This window comes from Triticum aestivum, chromosome 7A, assembly GCF_018294505.1.
Source record: "Triticum aestivum cultivar Chinese Spring chromosome 7A, IWGSC CS RefSeq v2.1, whole genome shotgun sequence".
In the NCBI taxonomy this organism is placed as follows: Eukaryota; Viridiplantae; Streptophyta; class Magnoliopsida; order Poales; family Poaceae; genus Triticum; species Triticum aestivum.
The window spans coordinates 96,110,427-96,131,380 of record NC_057812.1 but is presented as its reverse complement, the minus strand read 5'-3'; the positions used below and the strand labels follow the sequence as shown (position 1 = coordinate 96,131,380).

At 44.0% G+C, this 20,954-nt stretch overlaps 2 protein-coding genes across 2 annotated transcripts; both read right to left on the bottom strand.

Moving 5' to 3' along the window:
* Nucleotides 1–2,427: 2,427 nt before the first annotated feature.
* LOC123151154 (codeine O-demethylase) lies at nucleotides 2,428–6,203 on the bottom strand. The gene is made up of 5 exons (XM_044570910.1): nucleotides 5,949–6,203; nucleotides 3,946–4,258; nucleotides 3,560–3,819; nucleotides 3,040–3,370; nucleotides 2,428–2,947 (listed from the first exon to the last, which is right to left on the bottom strand). Exons 1-5 carry the CDS (start codon nucleotides 5,966–5,968, stop codon nucleotides 2,699–2,701), a joined length of 1,173 nt encoding a protein of 390 aa, XP_044426845.1. The 5' UTR covers nucleotides 5,969–6,203; the 3' UTR covers nucleotides 2,428–2,698.
* A 449-nt stretch (nucleotides 6,204–6,652) lies between these two features.
* Nucleotides 6,653–12,765, bottom strand: LOC123150943 (DNA mismatch repair protein MLH1). The gene is made up of 16 exons (XM_044570741.1): nucleotides 12,442–12,765; nucleotides 11,741–11,913; nucleotides 11,584–11,656; nucleotides 11,366–11,500; nucleotides 11,085–11,295; nucleotides 10,581–10,729; nucleotides 10,388–10,486; nucleotides 9,844–9,916; nucleotides 9,544–9,676; nucleotides 9,116–9,210; nucleotides 8,932–9,040; nucleotides 8,472–8,631; nucleotides 8,135–8,296; nucleotides 7,643–7,820; nucleotides 7,243–7,391; nucleotides 6,653–6,911 (listed from the first exon to the last, which is right to left on the bottom strand). The coding sequence occupies exons 1-16, from the start codon at nucleotides 12,670–12,672 to the stop codon at nucleotides 6,867–6,869; spliced, it is 2,175 nt and encodes a 724-aa protein (XP_044426676.1). The 5' UTR covers nucleotides 12,673–12,765; the 3' UTR covers nucleotides 6,653–6,866.
* Nucleotides 12,766–20,954: the final 8,189 nt, after the last annotated feature.

Below are 20,954 nucleotides of genomic sequence, written 5' to 3'. Positions count from 1 at the left end.
GTCATTTGCATTCATCACTATTAATCTATGTTGGGTATGACTATGATTAGATCTCTTTTACCATGAATTACAATGTCTAGTCAGTCCTTGATCTTTAAAGGTGCTCTGCATTTATGTTTTGCAGTCTCAGAAAGGGCTAGCGAGATACCATCTTATTATATCATATTATGATTGTTTTGAGAAAGTGTTGTCATCCGAGATTTATTATTATGACTTGCTAGTTCATTATGCTATTGATATGAGTAATTATGAGACCTGAGAATTATTGCAAGTGTGGTTAGTTATGATCTATGCTGAAAACTTGAATGCTGGCTTGACATAGTTACAACAACAAGAGCAAACAAAGTTTGTATAAGTTTTTCTTTCTTTCAGTTTGTCAACTGAATTGCTTGAGGACAAGCAAGGTTTAAGCTTGGGGGAGTTGATACGTCTCCGTCGTATCTACTTTTCCAAACACTTTTGCCCTTGTTTTGGACTCTAACTTGTATGATTTGAATGGAACTAACCCGCACTGACGCTGTTTTCAGCAGAATTACCATGATGTTGTTTTATGTGTAGAAAATAAATATTCTCGGAATGACCTGAAACTCCACGGGAGGTCTTAGAAAAAATAATAAAAAATCCTCACCAAATATGAAGACCAGGGGGCCCACACCCTTTCCACGAGGGTGGGGGGCCCCTAGGGCGCGCCCCCTACCTCGTGGGCCCCCTGGATGCCCTCCGACGCCAACTCCAACTCTATAGATTTGCTTTCGGAGAGAAAAAAATAAGAGAGAAGAAATCATCGCGTTTTATGATACGGGGTCGCCGCCAAGCCCTAAAACCTCTCGGGAGGGCTGATTTGGAGTCCATTTGGGGCTCCGGAGAGGGGGATTCATCGCTGTCGTCATCATCAACCATCCTCCATCACCAATTTCATGATGCTCACCGTCATGCGTGAGTAATTGCATCGTAGGCTTGCTGGACGGTGATGGGTTGGATGAGATTTATCATGTAATCGAGTTAGTTTTATTAAGGTTTGATCCCTAGTATCCATTATGTTCTGAGATTGATGTTCCTATGACTTTGCTATGCTTAGTGCTTGTCACTAGGGCCCGAGTGCCATGATTTCAGATCTGAACCTATTATGTTTTCATGAATATATGTGAGTTCTTGATCCTATCTTGCAAGTCTATAGTCACCTACTATGTGTTATGATCCGGCAACCCCGAAGTGACAATAATCGGGACCACTCCCGGTGATGACCATAGTTTGAGGAGTTCATGTATGCACTATGTGCTAATGCTTTGTTCCGGTTCTCTATTAAAAGGAGGCCTTAATATCCCTTAGTTTCCAATAGGACCCCGCTGCCACGGGAGGGTAGGACAAAAGATATCATGCAAGTTCTTTTCCATAAGCACGTATGACTATATACGGAATACATATCTACATTACATTGATGAACTGGAGCTAGTTCTGTGTCACCCTATGTTATGACTGTTACATGATGAACCACATCCGGCATAATTATACATCACTGATCCGGTGCCTACGAGTTTTCCATATACTGGTTCTTGCTTATTTACTTTCCGCTGTTACTGTTACAATCACTATAAAATACCAAAAACATTACTTTTGCTGTCTTTACTTTTGTTGCCGCTACCGCCACTATCATATTACTTTGCTACTAAACACTTTGCTGCAGATACTAAGTTTCCAGGTGTGGTTGAATTGACAACTCAGCTGCTAATACTTGAGAATATTTTTTGGCTAACCTTGTGTCGAATCAATAAATTTGGGTTGAATACTCTACCCTCGAAAGCTGTTGCAATCCCCTATACTTGTGGGTTATCAGCGACGTACTTCTTCTGTGGCATGGCGGCCAACTGGGAGGCGAGCGGGAGGAAGAAAGAGTATGGAAGGGAAGTGGGGGAAAAGCGGGAAGAAACGGCGGGAAGAGGCGCTCGACTCGCCGACAGGGCGGACCCACGCGCCCTTTTCGCTTGTGCCGGCGCCCCAGGCGCCCCTCAGGGCGCCGGGTTCGTCCTGGGTCCGCCGGCACCAGTTTCGGCCCGAGCCCGCGAAAAACGGGCTTCTGGAGGCGCGACTGGGCCGTTTTTTCGGCGCCGGCGCGGCAAAAACGCCTAGGGAAGGCCTGTTAGGGGCGCGGCTGGAGATGCTCTTAATATTCATATATTACCCCTTAACGAAAATTTTACATCGTGACACCGAATTCCTGAAGTTGGCAAAAGGTGACATCCATGGAGTACACCATGCCAACATGTCTTGTCAGTTTCACGCAACATGACAGTGACTCTAGTGCTGACATTTTTACATCCTAAAAATCATTTTTTTTACCATGTAATGGGGATATGGTTTATGCATTTTGAAATAAAAGCCAGTGGCGGTGCCAGGAATTCGTTCATGTGTAGTCAATTCAAACTTGTGTAGTCATATGTACGTACTTGTGATTTTCTCTACATGATATATACTCATTGTATGATGTTCTTGCCAAAAAGCTGTGTAGTCATTTGACTGCACAGCTCATGCATGGCTTCACCACTGATAAAAGCTACGGAGTATATAAGAAGGAACGGCGGAGACACTTGAGCAGATAAGAGAATATGAAAGTGCTCAGAGAGCATGTTACTACAAACCAAACAGCCATCAATTATTTACTTTCCATGGGTACTGTAGCATGGAGCTACAGTCATCTTACTTAGATCTTCAGTGCATCGGCAATTCTTGGTCCTCGGCCTCCAGCGTAATGTTCATGGTGCAACACTAACAAGTCCTTGGCCTTCATTTTCCTGTATTGTGCCGATTGCTCCTCACTTAACAGATGAGCTATCGGCCCGATCTCTTGCTCGGGATCCACACCATAGAACATGGCCACTGATATCCTCTCTTTATCGGCATTAGTCACAACTCTATGCATTGGCCCCCTGAAGATCCCGTTGGTCATTATCTGCACGAGCCACGAGAAATGGTCAGGCGAAAGTCATCAAGAAACAGGAACTTCATATGGGAGAAAATTACTGGAGGTTCAGAGATGGTCACCTCCATTGTAAGACCAATGTTGATCAGCAAGGTGTGGTCACACGCAGCTGGAACATTGTACCAGGTTCCATCTCTAAGATATTGCAGCCCTGCGACGTCTTTGTCCATGAGGAGAACCGTGAGAGCAGGGAAATCGGCGTGAGGCTTGATGCCCAGGACAAGATCAGGTCTTGGACATGGAGGGAAGTGGTTGAATCTAGCAAAAGTGGGGGCGTTGCTGTTAAATTGATTAACAAGGCAGTCTTCATCAAGCTTCAAAATCTTGGCCATTGCCCGAAGGATGTCGCTTTTGATTCTCTTGCACTTCAATGCATACTCATGTAGATTATCCCTGCCAATAACACGCAAATAGTCCAGTCAATTACTAATGTCGATTTTATTTCTGTAGCTCATGACTCCATGTCAGTCTACATCACTCAAGACATAAATAAGCAAAGGAAGTCTTTTCTACAAAACAGACAACAATGAAAGATCCGTTTAAACAAAAGTACCAGAAAATATTGTATCCCTGATAGATTACCTGAAAGATTTGGGATGTGTAGGCCAATGGGCAAGGTTTCTCCCACCCTCTGGCTCAACTCTAAGGTGCAGTCGATCAGACCAGTCCAATCTCTGATCTTGAGTCCTCACCTGGTCATTTCCATACCCTTCTACCTGGAAATGCTTGCCATCTATCAGGTTGCTGCATTTCTTCTTCTCTTCGAGCGGCAGGTGAAAAAATTCCCTTGATGCGGTCATCACAGAATCCATCATAGAGGCCTCCATTCCATGGTTAGAAATCTGGTCACATAGGCTGATGCGTGTTACAGAAATATAGCAAGTGCACCATGAACGAAAAATGCAAAAAAAAAAAAGAGTAAATCTTAGGAACAAGAAATTCGAGAACGGAGTAATAAAGAAACTCACCTGGAAGAATCCCCAGGTCTTCAGTGCCGACAGCAGCTTGGCGGCTTCCTCAGGATCGTTGGATGCAGACAGCAGGCCAAGATCGATTGTTGGGACGGGCTCCGGCATCTCGGCACCAGCAAGGTTGCCACCAAGCAGTTCTTGCTCTCTGAGCAAGTACTGGCTCGGTGGTTCTTGCATGTTGGCAGCCAGTTGCTGCACTGAATTCGGCAGCCTCCATGACTCATCAGCCATTGGAGTTCTTGGATATTTCTCTGCTGATCCTGGTGCTCTGTCTCCTTCGTTGTTGGCTCTCTTCAAGGAAGATGTTGCCCTACGCAAGATGTAGTTGCCTTCGTCTCAGTCCCATCTCACTACACATTGTCATCAATAAGTAAGGACAGTCACCAACCACTACAACAAACACCAAAAAGATCAGAGTGATGATGGCTACTCCTTTTTTCTCAAGAAGAAACCTAATAAGCCAAAACAAACTATATAAGAAGACAAGCAGGGGGGACAGAGATAACTTGGCATGTGTTGGCATGCATTACTCTGATTCGCAAGTTTGTAATTTTCACTAATTGCCAATTGGTAGTTGGTGACTGGCGTACAGGAGCCACCAAGCCAGTATGTGGTTCCTGAGCAAGACCGCCTTTACGTGGCCTGTTCCGAGATGCCTGAGCTGATCCCAATCATTGAACTCAGCAGTCTGACTGCCCCTGGTAACAGCCCTGATGATGAGGCTGTAAAGATGCAGTACGCCTTGGAGAACTGGGGCCTCTTCCCATTAAGTTTGTCCTGATCAATTCTTTGTGTTATTTTTTATCAGTCGGATAGAGTTGTGATTGATCTTTACCTATTCTGGTGGACATGGAATAGAGCCAAATTTTCTCGGTGAGATGATGAAACTGTCGCAAGCTCTCACTGGAAGAAAAGCAGAAGTACGGGAACGACATAGTCGTATCAGAGAAGCAGACCCTGGACTGGTGGTGACCGGCTGTACCTCTAGCCGAACCGGAGTCCCGGACAATAGACCACACATCCTCCTTTCAGGTACCTTTAAGGCCTTTAACAGGAATCCAGGATCAATACGCATGATTTAAAAAGTTTACTAATGAGTAGCCATTGAATAATTCTGATCACTCAGTTTTCTTCAGAAATGCTCTGTGTGAGTACACAGTCAGGTGAAGGGAGATTGCCAGCCTTGTCCTCAGGCACCTGCCCGAGATGCTTGATTTACATGAGGATCAGGCCCAGTTTTCAATCGTCATCGATTGAAGAGAATGCCATCACCCTCACTGTCCCAAGCCGGACCAAGTCTTAGGCCTGAAGCCCCACACTGATGCCACTGTGAATCTGTGATCACAGTTGTGTTTATCGATGATAACGTCAGTGGGCTCCAAGTGCAGGAAAATGGCTTCTGGTACAAAGTGCAAATAGTTCCGAATGCATTACTTGCGAACACAGGAGATACAATGGAGGTACGTGTGTGTGCAGGAAGTTTCTTTCAACAATCTGTTGTTCCTTACAGAAATGGTTTATGTTTAAACTTACTGATTAGAATGCGCTATATATTGATACTTTTGTGTCATCGTATGCCACGAGCAGGCCACTTCATCTCTTTCAGCTCAAGTGTTACCCCCTTGCTCTACATTATCTTCTTACTGTGTTAAGTTTCTGCTTCAGAAAGCTACTTCCAATCCAGTCTATTTGTTGATGAGCATGCTGACTAAACAAACGCAATTGCTGAATTCAGCGTCAGTCGATTCTGCACAGAGCACCAAAGCGACAACGGGAAAGCCGTGGCCGTGGGTGGGGAGGGGGATGAATGGGGGTTAAAGGGACGGCCGTGGCGGTGGAGGCGCGGCAGCGACGCCGGCCGAGGGTGACCGAGGACGGCGGTTGCCGGTGGCTGCGAGCGGGTCGACAGTAGAGGAGGCTGCTGACAACAGGGACGAAGGGGGAAATTGACTCGTCCCAATCTAGGCAACTGATAGTGTTAAATCAAGCTCGATCCATACCTCAGGGAGTCCCCCCGCATGGAGGGGGGCGTTTCCTCGGCGAGTCCGGCGGCAGGCTCTCCTCGGCCGCCCCCCGCCTCGGTTCCCGGCGATCCCTGCACCGCGCCTCCGCTCGACTTCGCCGGACGGCAGTGGGCGCAGTGGACAGGACGACCAACAGTCCAACACAGAGCACAACGGGGGAGAAACGGGTTTGCTGTCGCCGACCTCTACGGGCGGATCGGCCCCTGGGCAGCTGGACCGGCTGCTACGAGCTGAATCCGGCCCACGACGAAAATTTCGACAGCCCCCGGTATATGGATGGGGATGGGGTAAAGGCAGAGAGGGGGGACGGCACGGGGCGTGGGGTTTCCCTCCGGGCCCACCCGCAGGGACACATGGCGGCCCAGTTTTTTCCCTCTTATTACACAAGGGAGGGTTTTTTTCAAAAAATAAAAGGGAGGCTTTTTCTTGCAGAATTTTAGTACTCCGGGCAAAATTTATGGAAATTTTGAAAACGTCGGTTCAAATTTGTTTTAATTTTAGAAAAATGGTTGCCATGCTCAAAACAGGGCTTCACCGGAAACCGCACCGGCCTGCGTACTCTTTGATTTTTGTAGAATCTTTCGAGGAAAAAAGCCCGCGGCGACGGCTTCGGTTGCGCGATCATTGTAAGAGGGCATGGCATATTTACCAGCACGGTTACTTAAGGGAAACATCAGCACTGCGTAGCAAAGCCAACATATTTGGTACTCAATTCCAGAGCTGGAGTCAACAAATTTTGCTCATTCTTCAAATATTTACAGCGCTACCAACAACAACAAAAAAACAGTGGCACCGTTATGTACGCAAGTCCGTCCCAGAAGGAACAAGCAAAGGCGTCGGTCGCGCTCTCCCTTCCTTCTCTACATATCGTGCGACCGGCTGCCTTTGTGTCGGCTAGCATCTCTCGAAGATCTTGTAAAGCTTGTCTAGAGAAGCAATCTGCATAGGTTCAAAATTACAGCTCAATATCAGTGTGTTGATGCCGCGTCATCTATAAAAAAAAAGGTATTTCACACACTTCTAGTGGTTGCACTTGAAGCCAGGCCATTCTTTTTTATTACTCGCTGTCGAAAGTTGGACTGCCTATGTTGGTATGCCTACTCGGAACAATGTCGCGTGTAATGTGGCTTGGTGATTGTTTGGGGGAAAAAATACATTGAGCAGTGTAAATAGACAGCAGTGCAGTAACAGACTATGGTGCGAGCATAAGCACAAGACTGAACTGAAGCACCAAACGTAAAGGACAACTGAAGCGGGGTGGGGAGGGAACCTGGACGAATGTTCCGTCTGTTGCCATCGACTTAGGGGGCTTGAGGAAAAGTCGCATGGACGGGAACAAGACGTGCTGGATGGTCCACTCGCGTTGAGCCCATGCCGCCTCTGCTTCCGCAAGCAGCTCTTGGTCGATGTCATCTTCCTCTGTAATGCAATATATGTTTAGCCCCAATGGCAATTAACTCTGAATGAATATCTAGCTGCAGCATCATATATAATGGATATATTCTTTAGTATGTCTATTTCAGTGTCATGTCATCTTGGCGGTTAATGGGAAGCGAAGTGGGAGAAACTGCGGATTCTGTTACCTACTAGGGTGTAACACTAAGCATATATGTTCTTCATGCACTTTAATGGGTATACAACTATAGAATACAGATACCCAACAAGCTCACCTGTACTTGTTAAATCGTTATCAGCCTGTCCAGCACTTTCCATGGAATCTTTATTTTTCTTGTATAATCGAATGCCTTTGCCAGATGGATTTGGAAGGATGGGAGGATGAAGCGCATAGAAGTTTCCAATAGCAGCTGCTGCCGTTCTGAAGCACTCTTTCTCAACGTCCCAGGCAATCTATTATAAGATGGTAATCACTAAAAATCAGGACTGCCAGTTTGCATAACTAAAGTAAAATCTGAAACAAAATATATCATAAAGCAACAACTCCCGAATTCCGAAACAACTTAAAATATGAATAAGAAACAGAAGTTACTCGCGGCCAGCTAGCTGCCATATCTACATGAAACACCGAAATTAAATTTTGAACACGATATCAGCCTGAAAACCTACTTGCCATCGCCTCAGCAGGGAATGGATAATCAAATATCATGACCAAATTTAAAATACCATATGTAATGAACGCAACAGCATAATAAAAGGAAACCTACATCATTTCCTAGAGTCAACATGAACTCTGGAAGGTGATCCATATCAGGGGTGTACTGATCAAGTACAACAGGAAGTCTGGTCAGGTTGCCACCTTGATCAATGTGAATAGAGAAGTACTCATTAATCATCTCAGCATTTTCTTTTAGTATCTCAGTGTTCACCTGCAAACAAGCACTATCTTCATCAACAGAGCGATGCTACATGAATCAAACGATTGAGCCGTATTACAAGAATCAAGAAACAGAAACAATATGCAGGTGGACAAATAAAAAACTTACATCTGTTCTATCACCTACAAGATCAACTATGACTCGAGGAATTAAGAAAATAACTTACTTCTGCAATTTCTAGTTTCTCCTTCTCATTTACATCACTCATTGACTCGTCATCTTTCAGTGCCATTGTCAGCAACTCCAGAAGCGGAGCAGGTTCACTGAGCTGTATAGCATTGAAGTTCCCAAAACGGCACAAGGCTTGTTGGTACATGAGTTCTTTGCTGCATCACGAGCTGAATCATCAATATCACATAGTACAGAAAAGAAAACAATGCAATATTTGGAAGAGGTGCTTATTAGGCATTCAACTGGATGTGATATGAATGGATAGCAGTTTGATGGTGGTGTGCGCAAGCAATATTGTTTGTGTGCACATGCATTTGCAAATATGTACAGGTAACTGGGGTATCGGTTACCTTCAAAGAGCTATGTCAGATATTAGAAGAAAAAATCTAGCTTAAATAAGAGATATAAGGCATGGAAGAGTAAGACTAGTCATCAATGTAATGTATAGAGTTTACCTAACATTTACCACATTGACAAGGTATAAGAGGGTATTGTGTTGTATCAAAGCGAAAACTTCATCGGCAACTCCAACATATGTGCAATTCTTAACAATATCGAAAAGGCCTAGCAGAAATACATAAATCATCAGTCTACAAAAATGGAGACAGATTCAGACATCACAGGTTAAGATGAGCTCACCAGGATGTAAGTTAGAATTTATTTCTGTAACAAGCTCATGGCGACTGGACAAATCACTAGCATCTTTTGGATTTCTTCTTGATCTTACAATATTTCTTGGAAACCATATACAAACAGAAGAAAAAAATCAGCCACAGTAAAAAAATAGCGAATCACTGTACTCCCTTCTTCAAATAGAATTTATGAATTGGCAACCAATGTAGAAAAAGGTCCAGCACTCGCAACTTAACCAGAGTTATAGACTTGTAGCATGTAAACAGCATGAATCATTAAATCCTCACATGAGGAAAGGCAAACAACAGGTACTTAGTGCACAATTTGATGCGCATGCAGAAAAAATTCAGGGAGCACAAACAGATGACCAAATAAGACAGCATAAAAAATACAGAAAGTGGTGACCGGTGTCAACTTGCTAATGAAGATCATACCTTACGGCAACAAGGTCAGATTTCTTTTCAAGATTTGAAGTTTGACCTTGCCAATAGGTGTGCAACCTTCCAGATGGATCGCGTGGATCTGTTCTGACCATTTGGCTCACAGGAATCTTTTGAGATTTTTCTCCTACAGTATAATATAATTATACTAAAGATTATTCGCTGGATGGTGGTGGTTTCACACGCCCTTTACTAGATAGCTCAATAATACAGAGTTAAGTAATGTGATGTAGCAGTATAGTGTACTTATGAAACATTTTAGCTTGAAATATGCATATGGTATATGCTACATACCAGTAGGCGTGCTGACTTCGGTACCCTTGTCCTTTCGTGTGTTAGCTTGAGTAAGTGCTGAAGAGTTTAGTGCCTGCAATTCACATGGAACAAGCATCACTAATGTGCACAAAAGTTTACATCAAAATATAAAATACACATGCACATAGTTTTTATAACTGAGATAGCTAAAGTTCATCTGCAAATTAAATTTCTTTTAATTTGCATTCAAAGAGCCAAATAATATAACAATCTACTCTGAAGGGGCAAGTTTTTGATAAGTCAATTTCCCAGGAGAGCAAGTTTTTGAGAAAATGACAACATACGAATTTCAGCATGACTTTCTGCAAGTGTTTATGTATATTTGAAAATTGATGCACTATGCAACTGGTAGTAGCTTTTGAACAGATACACTGTCTCTAAAGATAGAGGTAAGCAACCATATGAACACTTAAAAACTGATCTCCAGCAACTGTCGCTCCATATCAACTGTGATGAGTCATGAGACACAACAATAACAGACCAAGTATCTGTGAGTTTATGTAAGCATGAACATATGAATAACCTGAGTTTGGAATATCCTTGTGTTATTACAGTTCATCAGTTTTTCCTCGATGGCATCTTTAATTTTTTCAATAATGCGCTCTTGATTTAAGAGGCTAACCTGCAAGACAGAAGGAATCACTGAAATCATTTGTTCTCTAATTTAAAAATTGCAGAGATGTTGGACACCAGGCTCAGATTTTGCCAAAAAATACCTCCTTTTTGGTTGGATGTATATTGACATCCACATGTTCTGGTGGAAGATTGATGGACATGTATATGAAGGGTTTGGATGCTTGAGGCAGTATTGCAGAGTACACGAATTCAGTAGCTCTTTTCAAAGAAGTGCAGTCTACAAGTCTATCTGAAGAGGAGATATGGACAGTTATAGGATAAAGCAAACAAGGAACAGCCATGATAATAGAGAAACAATACATTACTAATTCACTGACAGAAAATACATGACAGTTCAATCACAGTGGATGCATCATTTAAAACTTTGTTGGTCTTACAAAATTATTTTTTTAAAGATATCCCCTTGTTCATCGAAAATATGTGAACAAGATGTGGCCAGATTACTCTGATCAGAGTTACATAGCATCTTAACATGAGTATTTACATGGGTATCGCAATACATTTTTAGTGCATATGTAATCAACTGAATTTACTTACGGAGGAAAAGGCTCTAAAAAATTACTAGTGCCTTGTAATTTGTATACCATTTATGAAAAGAATCATAGTAGTCTTTTTTGCCACATAATTTGCATTTGAGATGAAACCATCCATCTTGAATATTTCATCTACAGCATTCTCATCTGAAACCTGTATTTCCATCAGATCACGAACAACCGAAGCCCCATAGACATTCCTAATAGCATCTAGCCTTGAAGACGTGGTCCCACTGTGAACATCTGCTCTATTGGCTCCATGCTGTGACAGAGGAGGAGGCAAATGTCACCTTCTTAAAACTCATGAGAAAACAATAGACAGCTATATTTACCTTTCTACAAGAGAGGTTCACATTGATGTGATGGACTGCAAATCGACTGATGAAGTCCACTATCTTTGGATAGTCGTCATTGGAGTTCTGCAGTGTTTTCCTACGAGCTACCATATTGTAGAATAAATTTTCAACCTGCATATTAAGATTTTTTTTCTTGTAAAAATCGCAATAAATATCCAATAGAGCAATAGTACTATGCAAAGTTGCAAACTCACCATGACTTGAGTTCCTTTAACCGCAGCGCAGGGCTTCGGGTCATTCTCCATTACTCCATCCCTATAAGAAACTCTGACAAGAAAACATGATAATAACAATCATTAACAAACGACTCTAGAGTCAAGCAGAAGGATTTAAAGTTGCTCATGGACTGACCTGTAGCCATGCAGTTGGCCTTCTGTTATTGTTGTCACCGTAACATGGCCAACATAAGTCATACTGGCCAAAGCCTCCCCTCTGAACCCCATGGACTTTATTGTTTGTAGGTCCTCATATGCAGACAACTTTGAGGTAGTATGTCTCTCACACAATATTGGCAAGTCCTCACACTGTGAAAGTTTACCAAGTTAGCTGACAAAATGGTATGGGATGCTCAATAAATATTCTGAATATGACCAACTCTTCAAATACCCAACAATCAATACTGTAATCATATAGTAGTACCCTGCAGACGCCTAGGCCCTCCCCCTTTATAGCACAAGACAAGCCCAGTTCGTAGTATCATAGACAACTACATGCTGCCTAAGACAATTAGCACTAAAAATCTCAAATGGCCTGTTAGTATAGGTGTGCCCTCATTTGCCCATGGCATAGCAGCCCCTATGCAGTTTTTTACTGCCCGAGTCAGAACAAACAGACACAGATCCAGTGCAGAAAATCGCCAATACCAAAATTGCCAATCATCCGCCTACATGGCCCTGTACGCACTAAGGATTAACAGCTCGTAATCAACAGAAATCACGGTTAACAACTCGCATTTGAAGGATTTTGGCACTAGCAGGCGCCCGCGGAAGCAGCAAGGGTTCAGGGGGTGGGGGGGTTGGGTCCGGGGTTTAGGGTTTAGGAAGCGAGCGTACCCGGATGCCGTGGCCGTCGTCGGAGACCTGGATGAGCTTGAGGCCGCCGTCCTTGACGGTGACGGAGACGGTGGAGGCGCCGGCGTCGATGCTGTTCTCGACGAGCTCCTTCACCGCCGACGACGGCCGCTGGATCACCTCCCCCGCGGCGATGCGGTTCACCACCGACTCCTCCAGCCGCCGGATGCGGGGCGGGGCCCCGCCGCGCGGCGCCGGGTCGTCGGCCTCCATGGCCGCCGCGGGCCGAGGAGGTGGGGAATGGGGAGGGGAGGGAGGTTCCGCCGATTTTGGTATTCGCGCGCGCGACACTGATTATTGCTCGCCTTATTTCGGTATTTTTTCTGCATCATAATCATCGATTCGTTATACTCCCACCATCTCAACTTTTCATCTAGACCGCAAGATTTTCATCCAAGAGCCCAAAACAGATCCGCACTATTCATCTTCTTCCTACCTTCCTTCTTCCTTCTCACGCTCGCCCCCAGCATGTCCTGCCCCAACCGCCGGACTCCACCACCTGCGGCTGGCGCGCACTACCGCGCACCGCCTTGCCTCCCCGCCCTTCCCTCAACCTCCCCCACTGTCGTTGTTGGCCATCCCTCTGAGTGTTGCATCGGTGAACAATTCCGGCGATCCCCTTGCACCCACGCACCCCTAAGATAGATAGCGAGCTTGCTACTTCCAGGCGAACCTGCACCTCCACATCTCTAAGAGAGAGAGTGGGGCTTCTACTTCTTCGGACAGGTTGCTTCTTCTCCGACGAGGTCCGGCCTCCCCATATCGCGCTCGGGGGGGGGGGGGGGAGGAAAAAGTGGTTGGTGCCAACAAAAAATTCAAGCAGTTGAGGTTTAACAAAACGATAGTTTAATGGTTTACTTTCTTTCTTGTAACCATTGTTTGCAATTTATAAAGCAGCCATGAAAACGTTCCCTCAAACAAAAATTATCATTGGAAACATTTTTCAATATGAATAGAATGGTATACTTTTGATTATACCTTGATTTATGAGAAAGATTATGTTCCAACCAACCGAGTCGAAACTCAACCCGTCGTCGATGATGTCCCGGACTAGGGGGCCCTTATCACATCGCCTCTCGCCTGGTGGGACGGGTCGAGGGGCCCCCATGTCGGTTCATCAATGGGACACGTTTGAGCGGCCCATGGCATACAAAAGGAAGGCCTTCGAAGACTTGTCGTACACTCCAAGATGTTGAGATCGTATTAAACGCATCCTTCCTGTTCGTACCAGACTAAGATGAAACTATAGCCCCCCTCCCGAATACCCATATAAGCCGAGGAGCAGGGCACGCAGAGGATACACATTGATCCTGACGTAGATCATCTGTACTTTGCAATGTTTCGGATATCGGTAACTTGTAGCTGCTCGGTCCGGTGAGGAGTAGGGATTAATCGGCGAATATGCATGTTAACAAAATTTACCGACAACCCATTTATCAATAGGTTAATTAGGGTCATATCTATATATCTTAGCTACATATGCAATAATGCAACAACAACATCAATAAAGGAGAGGCAATAAACATCAGTAGCATGTAGCATAGCACAAAACATATTAGCATATAACACAAACGGTTATATGCTGATCTACAGGTGATGGCCTCGGGGAGGGGGAGGGGCGGCGAGCTCGAGCAGCGGGAAGAGGCTCGGTGCCTAATACGCCATATCTATAATTTTTTATTATTACATGCTATTATATTATCAATCTTGGATTTTTATATACACTTTCAGGCAATTATATATTATTTTTTGGGATTAACCTATTAACTTAGTACCTAGTGTCGGTTACTGTTTTTTGCTTGTTATTTGTTTCACAAAATATCGGTACCAAACGAAATCCAAATGTCACGGAACTTTTTGAAGATCTTTTTTTCTGGACAAAAGAGACACTAGAAGCTTCGAGAGAAGACCAGATGATGAAGCGTGGGCCCATGAGGCACCGTTTGACCTAACTCCACCTCTATAATTTCTCTAAAATCATGAAATCAATAGAGGAGTCCATGAAATACTTTTTCTGCCGCCGCAAGTTCCAGAACCACGAGATCCCATCCGGAGGCCTTTTTCAGCACTCTGCCAGAGGGGGATTCGATCACGGAGGGGCTCTATATCATCCTTGTTGCCCCTCCGATGATGCATGAGTAGTTTACCATGGACCTATGGGTCCATAGTTAGTAGCTAGATGGTTTCTTCTTTCTATTTGATCTTCAATACAATGTTCTCCTCACTATTCTTGGATGTCTATTTGATATAATGACTTTTTGCGGTTTGTTTGTTGGGATCCGATGAATTGTGAGTTTATGATCAGATCTATCCATGAATATTATTTGAGTTTTCTCTGAACTCTTTTATGATTACTATAGCCTCGTATTTTTTCTTCGACTTATTAGTTTGTTTTGGCCAACTAGATTGATTTATCCTGCCATGAGAAGAGGTGATTTATAATGGGTCCGATCTTGCGGTGCTCAATCTCAGTGATAGAAGGTGGCATGACACGCATGTATCATTGATATTAATGGTCAAAAGATGGTGTTTATTCATACATGAGTTTATCTTGTCTACAACATGTCATCTTGCTTAAGGTGTTACTCCGTTTTTCCATGAAATTAATACACTAGATGCATGCTGGATAGTGGTCGATGTGTGGAGTAATAGTAGTAGATGCAGAATCGTTTCAGTCTACTTGTCTCGGACGTGATGTCTATATATGATCTCTGCCTTGGATATCGTCATAATTATTTGCTTTTTTCTACCAATTGCCCAACAATAATTTGTTTACCCACCGTATGCTATTTTCAAGAGAGAAGTCTCTAGTGAAAAGTATGGCCCTGATACGTCTCCAACGTATCTACTTTTCCTAACGCTTTTCCACTTGTTTTGGACTCTAATTTGCATGATTTGAATGAAACTAACTCCGGACTGACGATGTTTTCATCAGAACTACCATGATGTTGTTTTTATGCAGAAATAAAAGTCTCGGAATGGAATGAAACTTTGCAAGGATTTTTTATATTGATAAAGAGAATTTCTGGGGCCAAGAGTCACCTGAGGGGGGCACCTGGGTGGGCACAACCCACCAGGGAGCGGCTCCCCCCCCCCCCCCGGGCGCGCCCAGGTGGGTTGTCCCCACCTGGTGGCCCCGCAGACCCTGAAACCGACGCTATAAAATCATATTTTTCCAGGAAAAAATCAGGGAGAAAGAATTATCACGATCCACAAGACGGAGCCGCCGTCACTGATGACCCACAAGTATTGGAGATCAATTGTAGCTCTTTTCGATAAGTAAGAGTGTCGAACTCAACGAGGAGCAGAGGGAAATGACAAGTAGTTTTCAGTAAGGTAATGTCTGCAAGTGCTGAAATTGTAAGTAACTGAGTAGTTTGATAGCAAGATAATTTGTAACGGGCAAGTAACGATAGTAGTAACAAAAGTGCAGCAAGATAGCCCAATCCTTTTGAGGCAAAGGACAGGCCAAAACGGTCTTTCATGATAAGCAAAGCGTTCTTGAGGGTACACGACATTTTCATCTAGTTATTTTCATCATGTTGGTTTAATTCATGTTTGGTACTTTGATAATTTGATATGTGGGTGGACCGGTGCTTAGGTGTTGTTCTTAATTGAACAAACCTCCTACTTATGATTAACCCTCCCGCAAGCATCTGCAACTACGAGAAAAAGTATTAAGATTAAATTCTAACCATAGTATTAAACTTTTGGATTCAATCTGTCCCTTACGGAATACTGCATAAACTGGGGTTTAAGCTTCTGTCACTCTCTCAACCCATCATCTAATTGCTACTCCACAATGCATTCCCTTAGGCCCAACTATGGTGGAGTGTCATGTAGTCGACGTTCACATGACACCATTAAGGGAATCACAACATACATACTATCAAAATATCGAACACATATCAAATTCGCATGATTACTTGCAACATGATTTCTCCTGTGACCTCAAGAACAAAAGTAACTACTCACAAATGATAATCATGCTCAAGATCCACTAGTAGAAAAAGGGTCAAACGTGAAGCACATTAGTGCCGGTTTGTATTTGAGCCGGCACTAATGTATACATTAGTGCCGGTTCCAACGGCTAGCCGGGCCGCTTTCATTAGTACCGGTTCGTGGCGAACCTTTAGCACCGGTTCGTGCCACGAACCGGTACTAATGAGAGTGGTGGTAGGATGTTGTCAGACTGGGGCCCCTCCAGCCCCTTTAGTACCGGTTCTTGGCACGAACCGGTACTAAAGGTCGTCCTACATAAACCCTTCGTCCACCCGAGCTCGCTCTATTCTTCCCCTTTCCCCTCTCCTCTCTCTGTTCTTCCCCTCTTCCTCTCGAGCTCATCACACATTTTGCCCAAAATTTGTCAAGATTTGAAGGCCCCCATCCATTCAAATGATCACAAAGGTTAGCAACTTTGTCCTTTCATCTCTCATTGCTAGATTAGCTCTTGCAATGCTTTATATAGTGATAATTTGTGAGTTTAGTAATTTGGGAGGATATATATATATGTGCTAGTATTTGATTTATATGCAATTTGAGGTCAAAAATAACACTTAGTTTGCATATGTAGGTGTGGTTTACTTAGTGCCTTCTAAATCTCTGTCGTAACCACCGTCGATCGCCCGCACCGTCCCGTCGCCGGCACCACCTTGTGGTGAGCCTCTTGTTCATGAAATTTTATATAAAAATTGATGTTTGTGTGATTTGGATATATAGTTACTCGTATAATTATCTTACCCGTACGTTGTTTGTTATACATATAGTGCCATGGTTTTGATATCCGTCCCCGTCGGCCCTCATCCTTATTATGATTCGGATGTGGTATATATATTCTCTTTTAAAACTAGTTGCATTTCGTGTTTATGACAAATTATGCCCATCAAGTTGACATAAAAAAATTTGTAGGAGGTATGTGAACCGGAAATTCTAACCGACCCTATTGTCGAGAGGTTAAATTTAGTTGAAAGAGAAAACGAGTACTTGAAAGAAAAATTGAAAAGAATTGAGGGGGAGAAGATGGAATTGGAGTTGCATGTTGCTGATGTCGTCGATGATCACAAGATCAAGATGGAGAAAATGTGCTTGAAGATTAGAAAGATTAGAAAATATGCCATCGATAGTGAGGCTTGGTATCATTATGCTGTTGGATCCATTGTTACCTTAGTTGCGATCTTGATCGTATTTGTTGTTGCATTTAAATGCTTTAGCTAGAGAGTTATTTGTTTGTTGCATTTAAGTGTTGTATGAACTTTATGTATGAACTTGTATTAATTTGGTCTATTCGGTGTTGTGTAATGAAGATGAGCCGGCAATGGATGTATGATGACCGATGCTCTCCCCAGTTCGTTAAGGGCGTGCATACTTTTCTGCTTGCTGCTGAGGCAAACAAGCGGGCGAATGGTTTTCTGCTTTGTCCATGTGCTCGCTGTAATAATGGTCACAATTACTCTATGTCAAGAACCATTCACGTCCACCTGTTTAAGTCCGGTTTCATGCCCCACTATAATGTTTGGACCAAGCACGGAGAAAGAGGGGTTATGATGGAAGACAATGAAGAAGATGAAGGAAATATGCCCTAGAGGCAATAATAAAGTTATTATTTATTTCCTTATATCATGATAAATGTTTATTATTCATGCTAGAATTGTATTAACCGGAAACATAATACATGTGTGAATACATAGACAAACTTAGTGTCACTAGTATGCCTCTACTTGACTAGCTTGTTAATCAAAGATGGTTATGTTTCCTAACCATGAACAAAGAGTTGTTATTTGATTAACGGGATCACATCATTAGGTGAATGATCTGATTGACATGACCCATTCCATTAGCTTAGCACCCGATCGTTTAGTATGTTGCTATTGCTTTCTTCATGACTTACACATGTTCCTATGACTATGAGATTATGCAACTCCCGTTTGCCGGAGGAACACTTTGTGTGCTACCAAACATCACAACATAAATGGGTGATTATAAAGGAGCTCTACAGGTGTCTCCAAAGGTAGATGTTGGGTTGGCGTATTTCGAGATTAGGATTTGTCACTCCGATTGTCGGAGAGGTATCTCTGGGCCCTCTCGGTAATGCACATCACATAAGCCTTGCAAGCATTGCAACTAATGAGTTAGTTGCAAGATGATGTATTACAGAACGAGTAAAGAGACTTGCCGGTAACGAGATTGAACTAGGTATTGGATACCGACGATCGAATCTCGGGCAAGTAACATACCGATGACAAAGGGAACAACGTATGTTGTTATGCGGTCTGACTAATAAAGATCTTCGTAGAATATGTAGGAGCCAATATGGGCATCCAGGTCCCGCTATTGGTTATTGACCAGAGATTTGTCTTAGTCATGTCTGCATTGTTCTCGAACCGTAGGGTCCGCACGCTTAACATTACGATGACAATTATTATGAGTTTATGCATTTTGATGTACCGAAGTTTGTTCGGAGTCCCGGATGTGATCACGGACATGACGAGGAGTCTCGAAATGGTCGAGACATAAAGATTGATATATTCGACGACTATATTCAGACACCGGAAGGGTTCCGGGGAAGTTTCGGATAAAACCGGAGCACCGGGGGGTTACCGGAACCCCCCGGGGGGTTAATGGGCCTCATGGGCCTAATGTGGAGAAGAGGAAGGGGCTGCCAGGGCAGGCCGCGCGCCCCCTCTCCCCCTAGTCCGAATTGGACAAGGAGGGAGGGGCGCTCCCCCCCTTTCCTATTCTCCCTCCACCTCTCCTAGTTGGACAAGGAACGGGAGGGGAGTCCTACTCCCGGTAGGAGTAGGACTCCTCCTGCGCGCCTCCATGGGGCCGGCCGCACCCCCCCCCTTTGATCCTTTATATACGGGGGCAGGGGGCACCCCTAGACACACAAGTTGATCCACGTGATCGTTCCTTAGCCGTGTGCGGTGCCCCCTGCCACCATATTCCACCTCGATCATATCGTTGTAGTGCTTAGGCGAAGCCCTGCGTCGGTAGAACATCATCATCGTCACCATGCCGTTGTGCTGACGGAACTCATCCCCGAAGCTTTGCTGGATCGGAGCCCGGGGAGCGTCATCGAGCTGTACGTGTGCTAAGAACTCGGAGGTACCGGAGTAACGGTGCTTGGATCGGTCGGATCGGGAAGACGTACGACTACTTCCTCTATGTTGCGTCAACGCTTCTGTTGCGGTCTACGAGGGTACGTAGACAACACTCTCCCCTCTCGTTGCTATGCATCACCATGATCTTGCGTGTGCGTAGGAAATTTTTTGAAATTACTGCGTTCCCCAACAGTGGCATCCGAGCCTAGGTTTTATGGTTTGATGTTATTTGCACGAGTAGAACACAAGTGAGTTGTGGGCGATATAAGTCATACTGCCTACCAGCATGTCATACTTTGGTTCGGCGGTATTGTTGGACGAAGCGGCCCGGACCAACATTACGCGTACGCTTACGCGAGACCGGTTCTCCCGACGTGATTTGCACAGAGGTGGCTTGCGGGTGATTGTTTCTCCAACTTTAGTTGAACCGAGTGTGGCTACGCCCGGTCCTTGCGAAGGTTAAAACAGCATCAACTTGACAAACTATCGTTGTGGTTTTGATGCGTAGGTGAGATTGGTTCTTGCTTAAGCCCGTAGCAGCCACGTAAAACTTGCAACAACAAAGTAGAGGACGTCTAACTTGTTTTTGCAGGGCATGTTGTGATGTGATATGGTCAAGACATGATGCTGAATTTTATTGTATGAGATGATCATGTTTTGTAACCGAGTTATCGGCAACTAGCAGGAGCCATATGGTTGTCGCTTTATTGTATGCAATGCAATCGCGATGTAATGCTTTACTTTATCACTAAGTGGTAGCGATAGTCGTGGAAGCATAAGATTGGCGAGACGACAACGATGCTACGATGGAGATCAAGGTGTCACGCCGGTGACGATGGTGATCATGACGGTGCTTCGGAGATGGAGATCACAGGCACAAGATGATGATGGCCATATCATATCACTTATATTGATTGCATGTGATGTTTATCTTTTATGCATCTTATCTTGCTTTGATTGACGGTAGCATTATAAGATGATCTCTCACTAATTATCAAGAAGTGTTCTCCCTGAGTATGCACCGTTGCGAAAGTTCTTCGTGCTGAGACACCATGTGATGATCGGGTGTGATAGGCTCTACGTTCAAATACAACGGGTGCAAAACAGTTGCACACGCGGAATACTCAGGTTATACTTGATGAGCCAAGCATATATAGATATGGCCTCGGAACACGGAGACCGAAAGGTCGAGCGTGAATCATATAGTAGATATGATCAACATAGTGATGTTCACCAATGAAACTACTCCATCTCACGTGATGATCGGACATGGTTTAGTTGATTTGGATCACGTGATCACTTAGAGGATTAGAGGGATGTCTATCTAAGTGGGAGTTCTTAAATAATTTGATTAATTGAACTTAAATTTATCATGAACTTAGTACCTGATAGTAT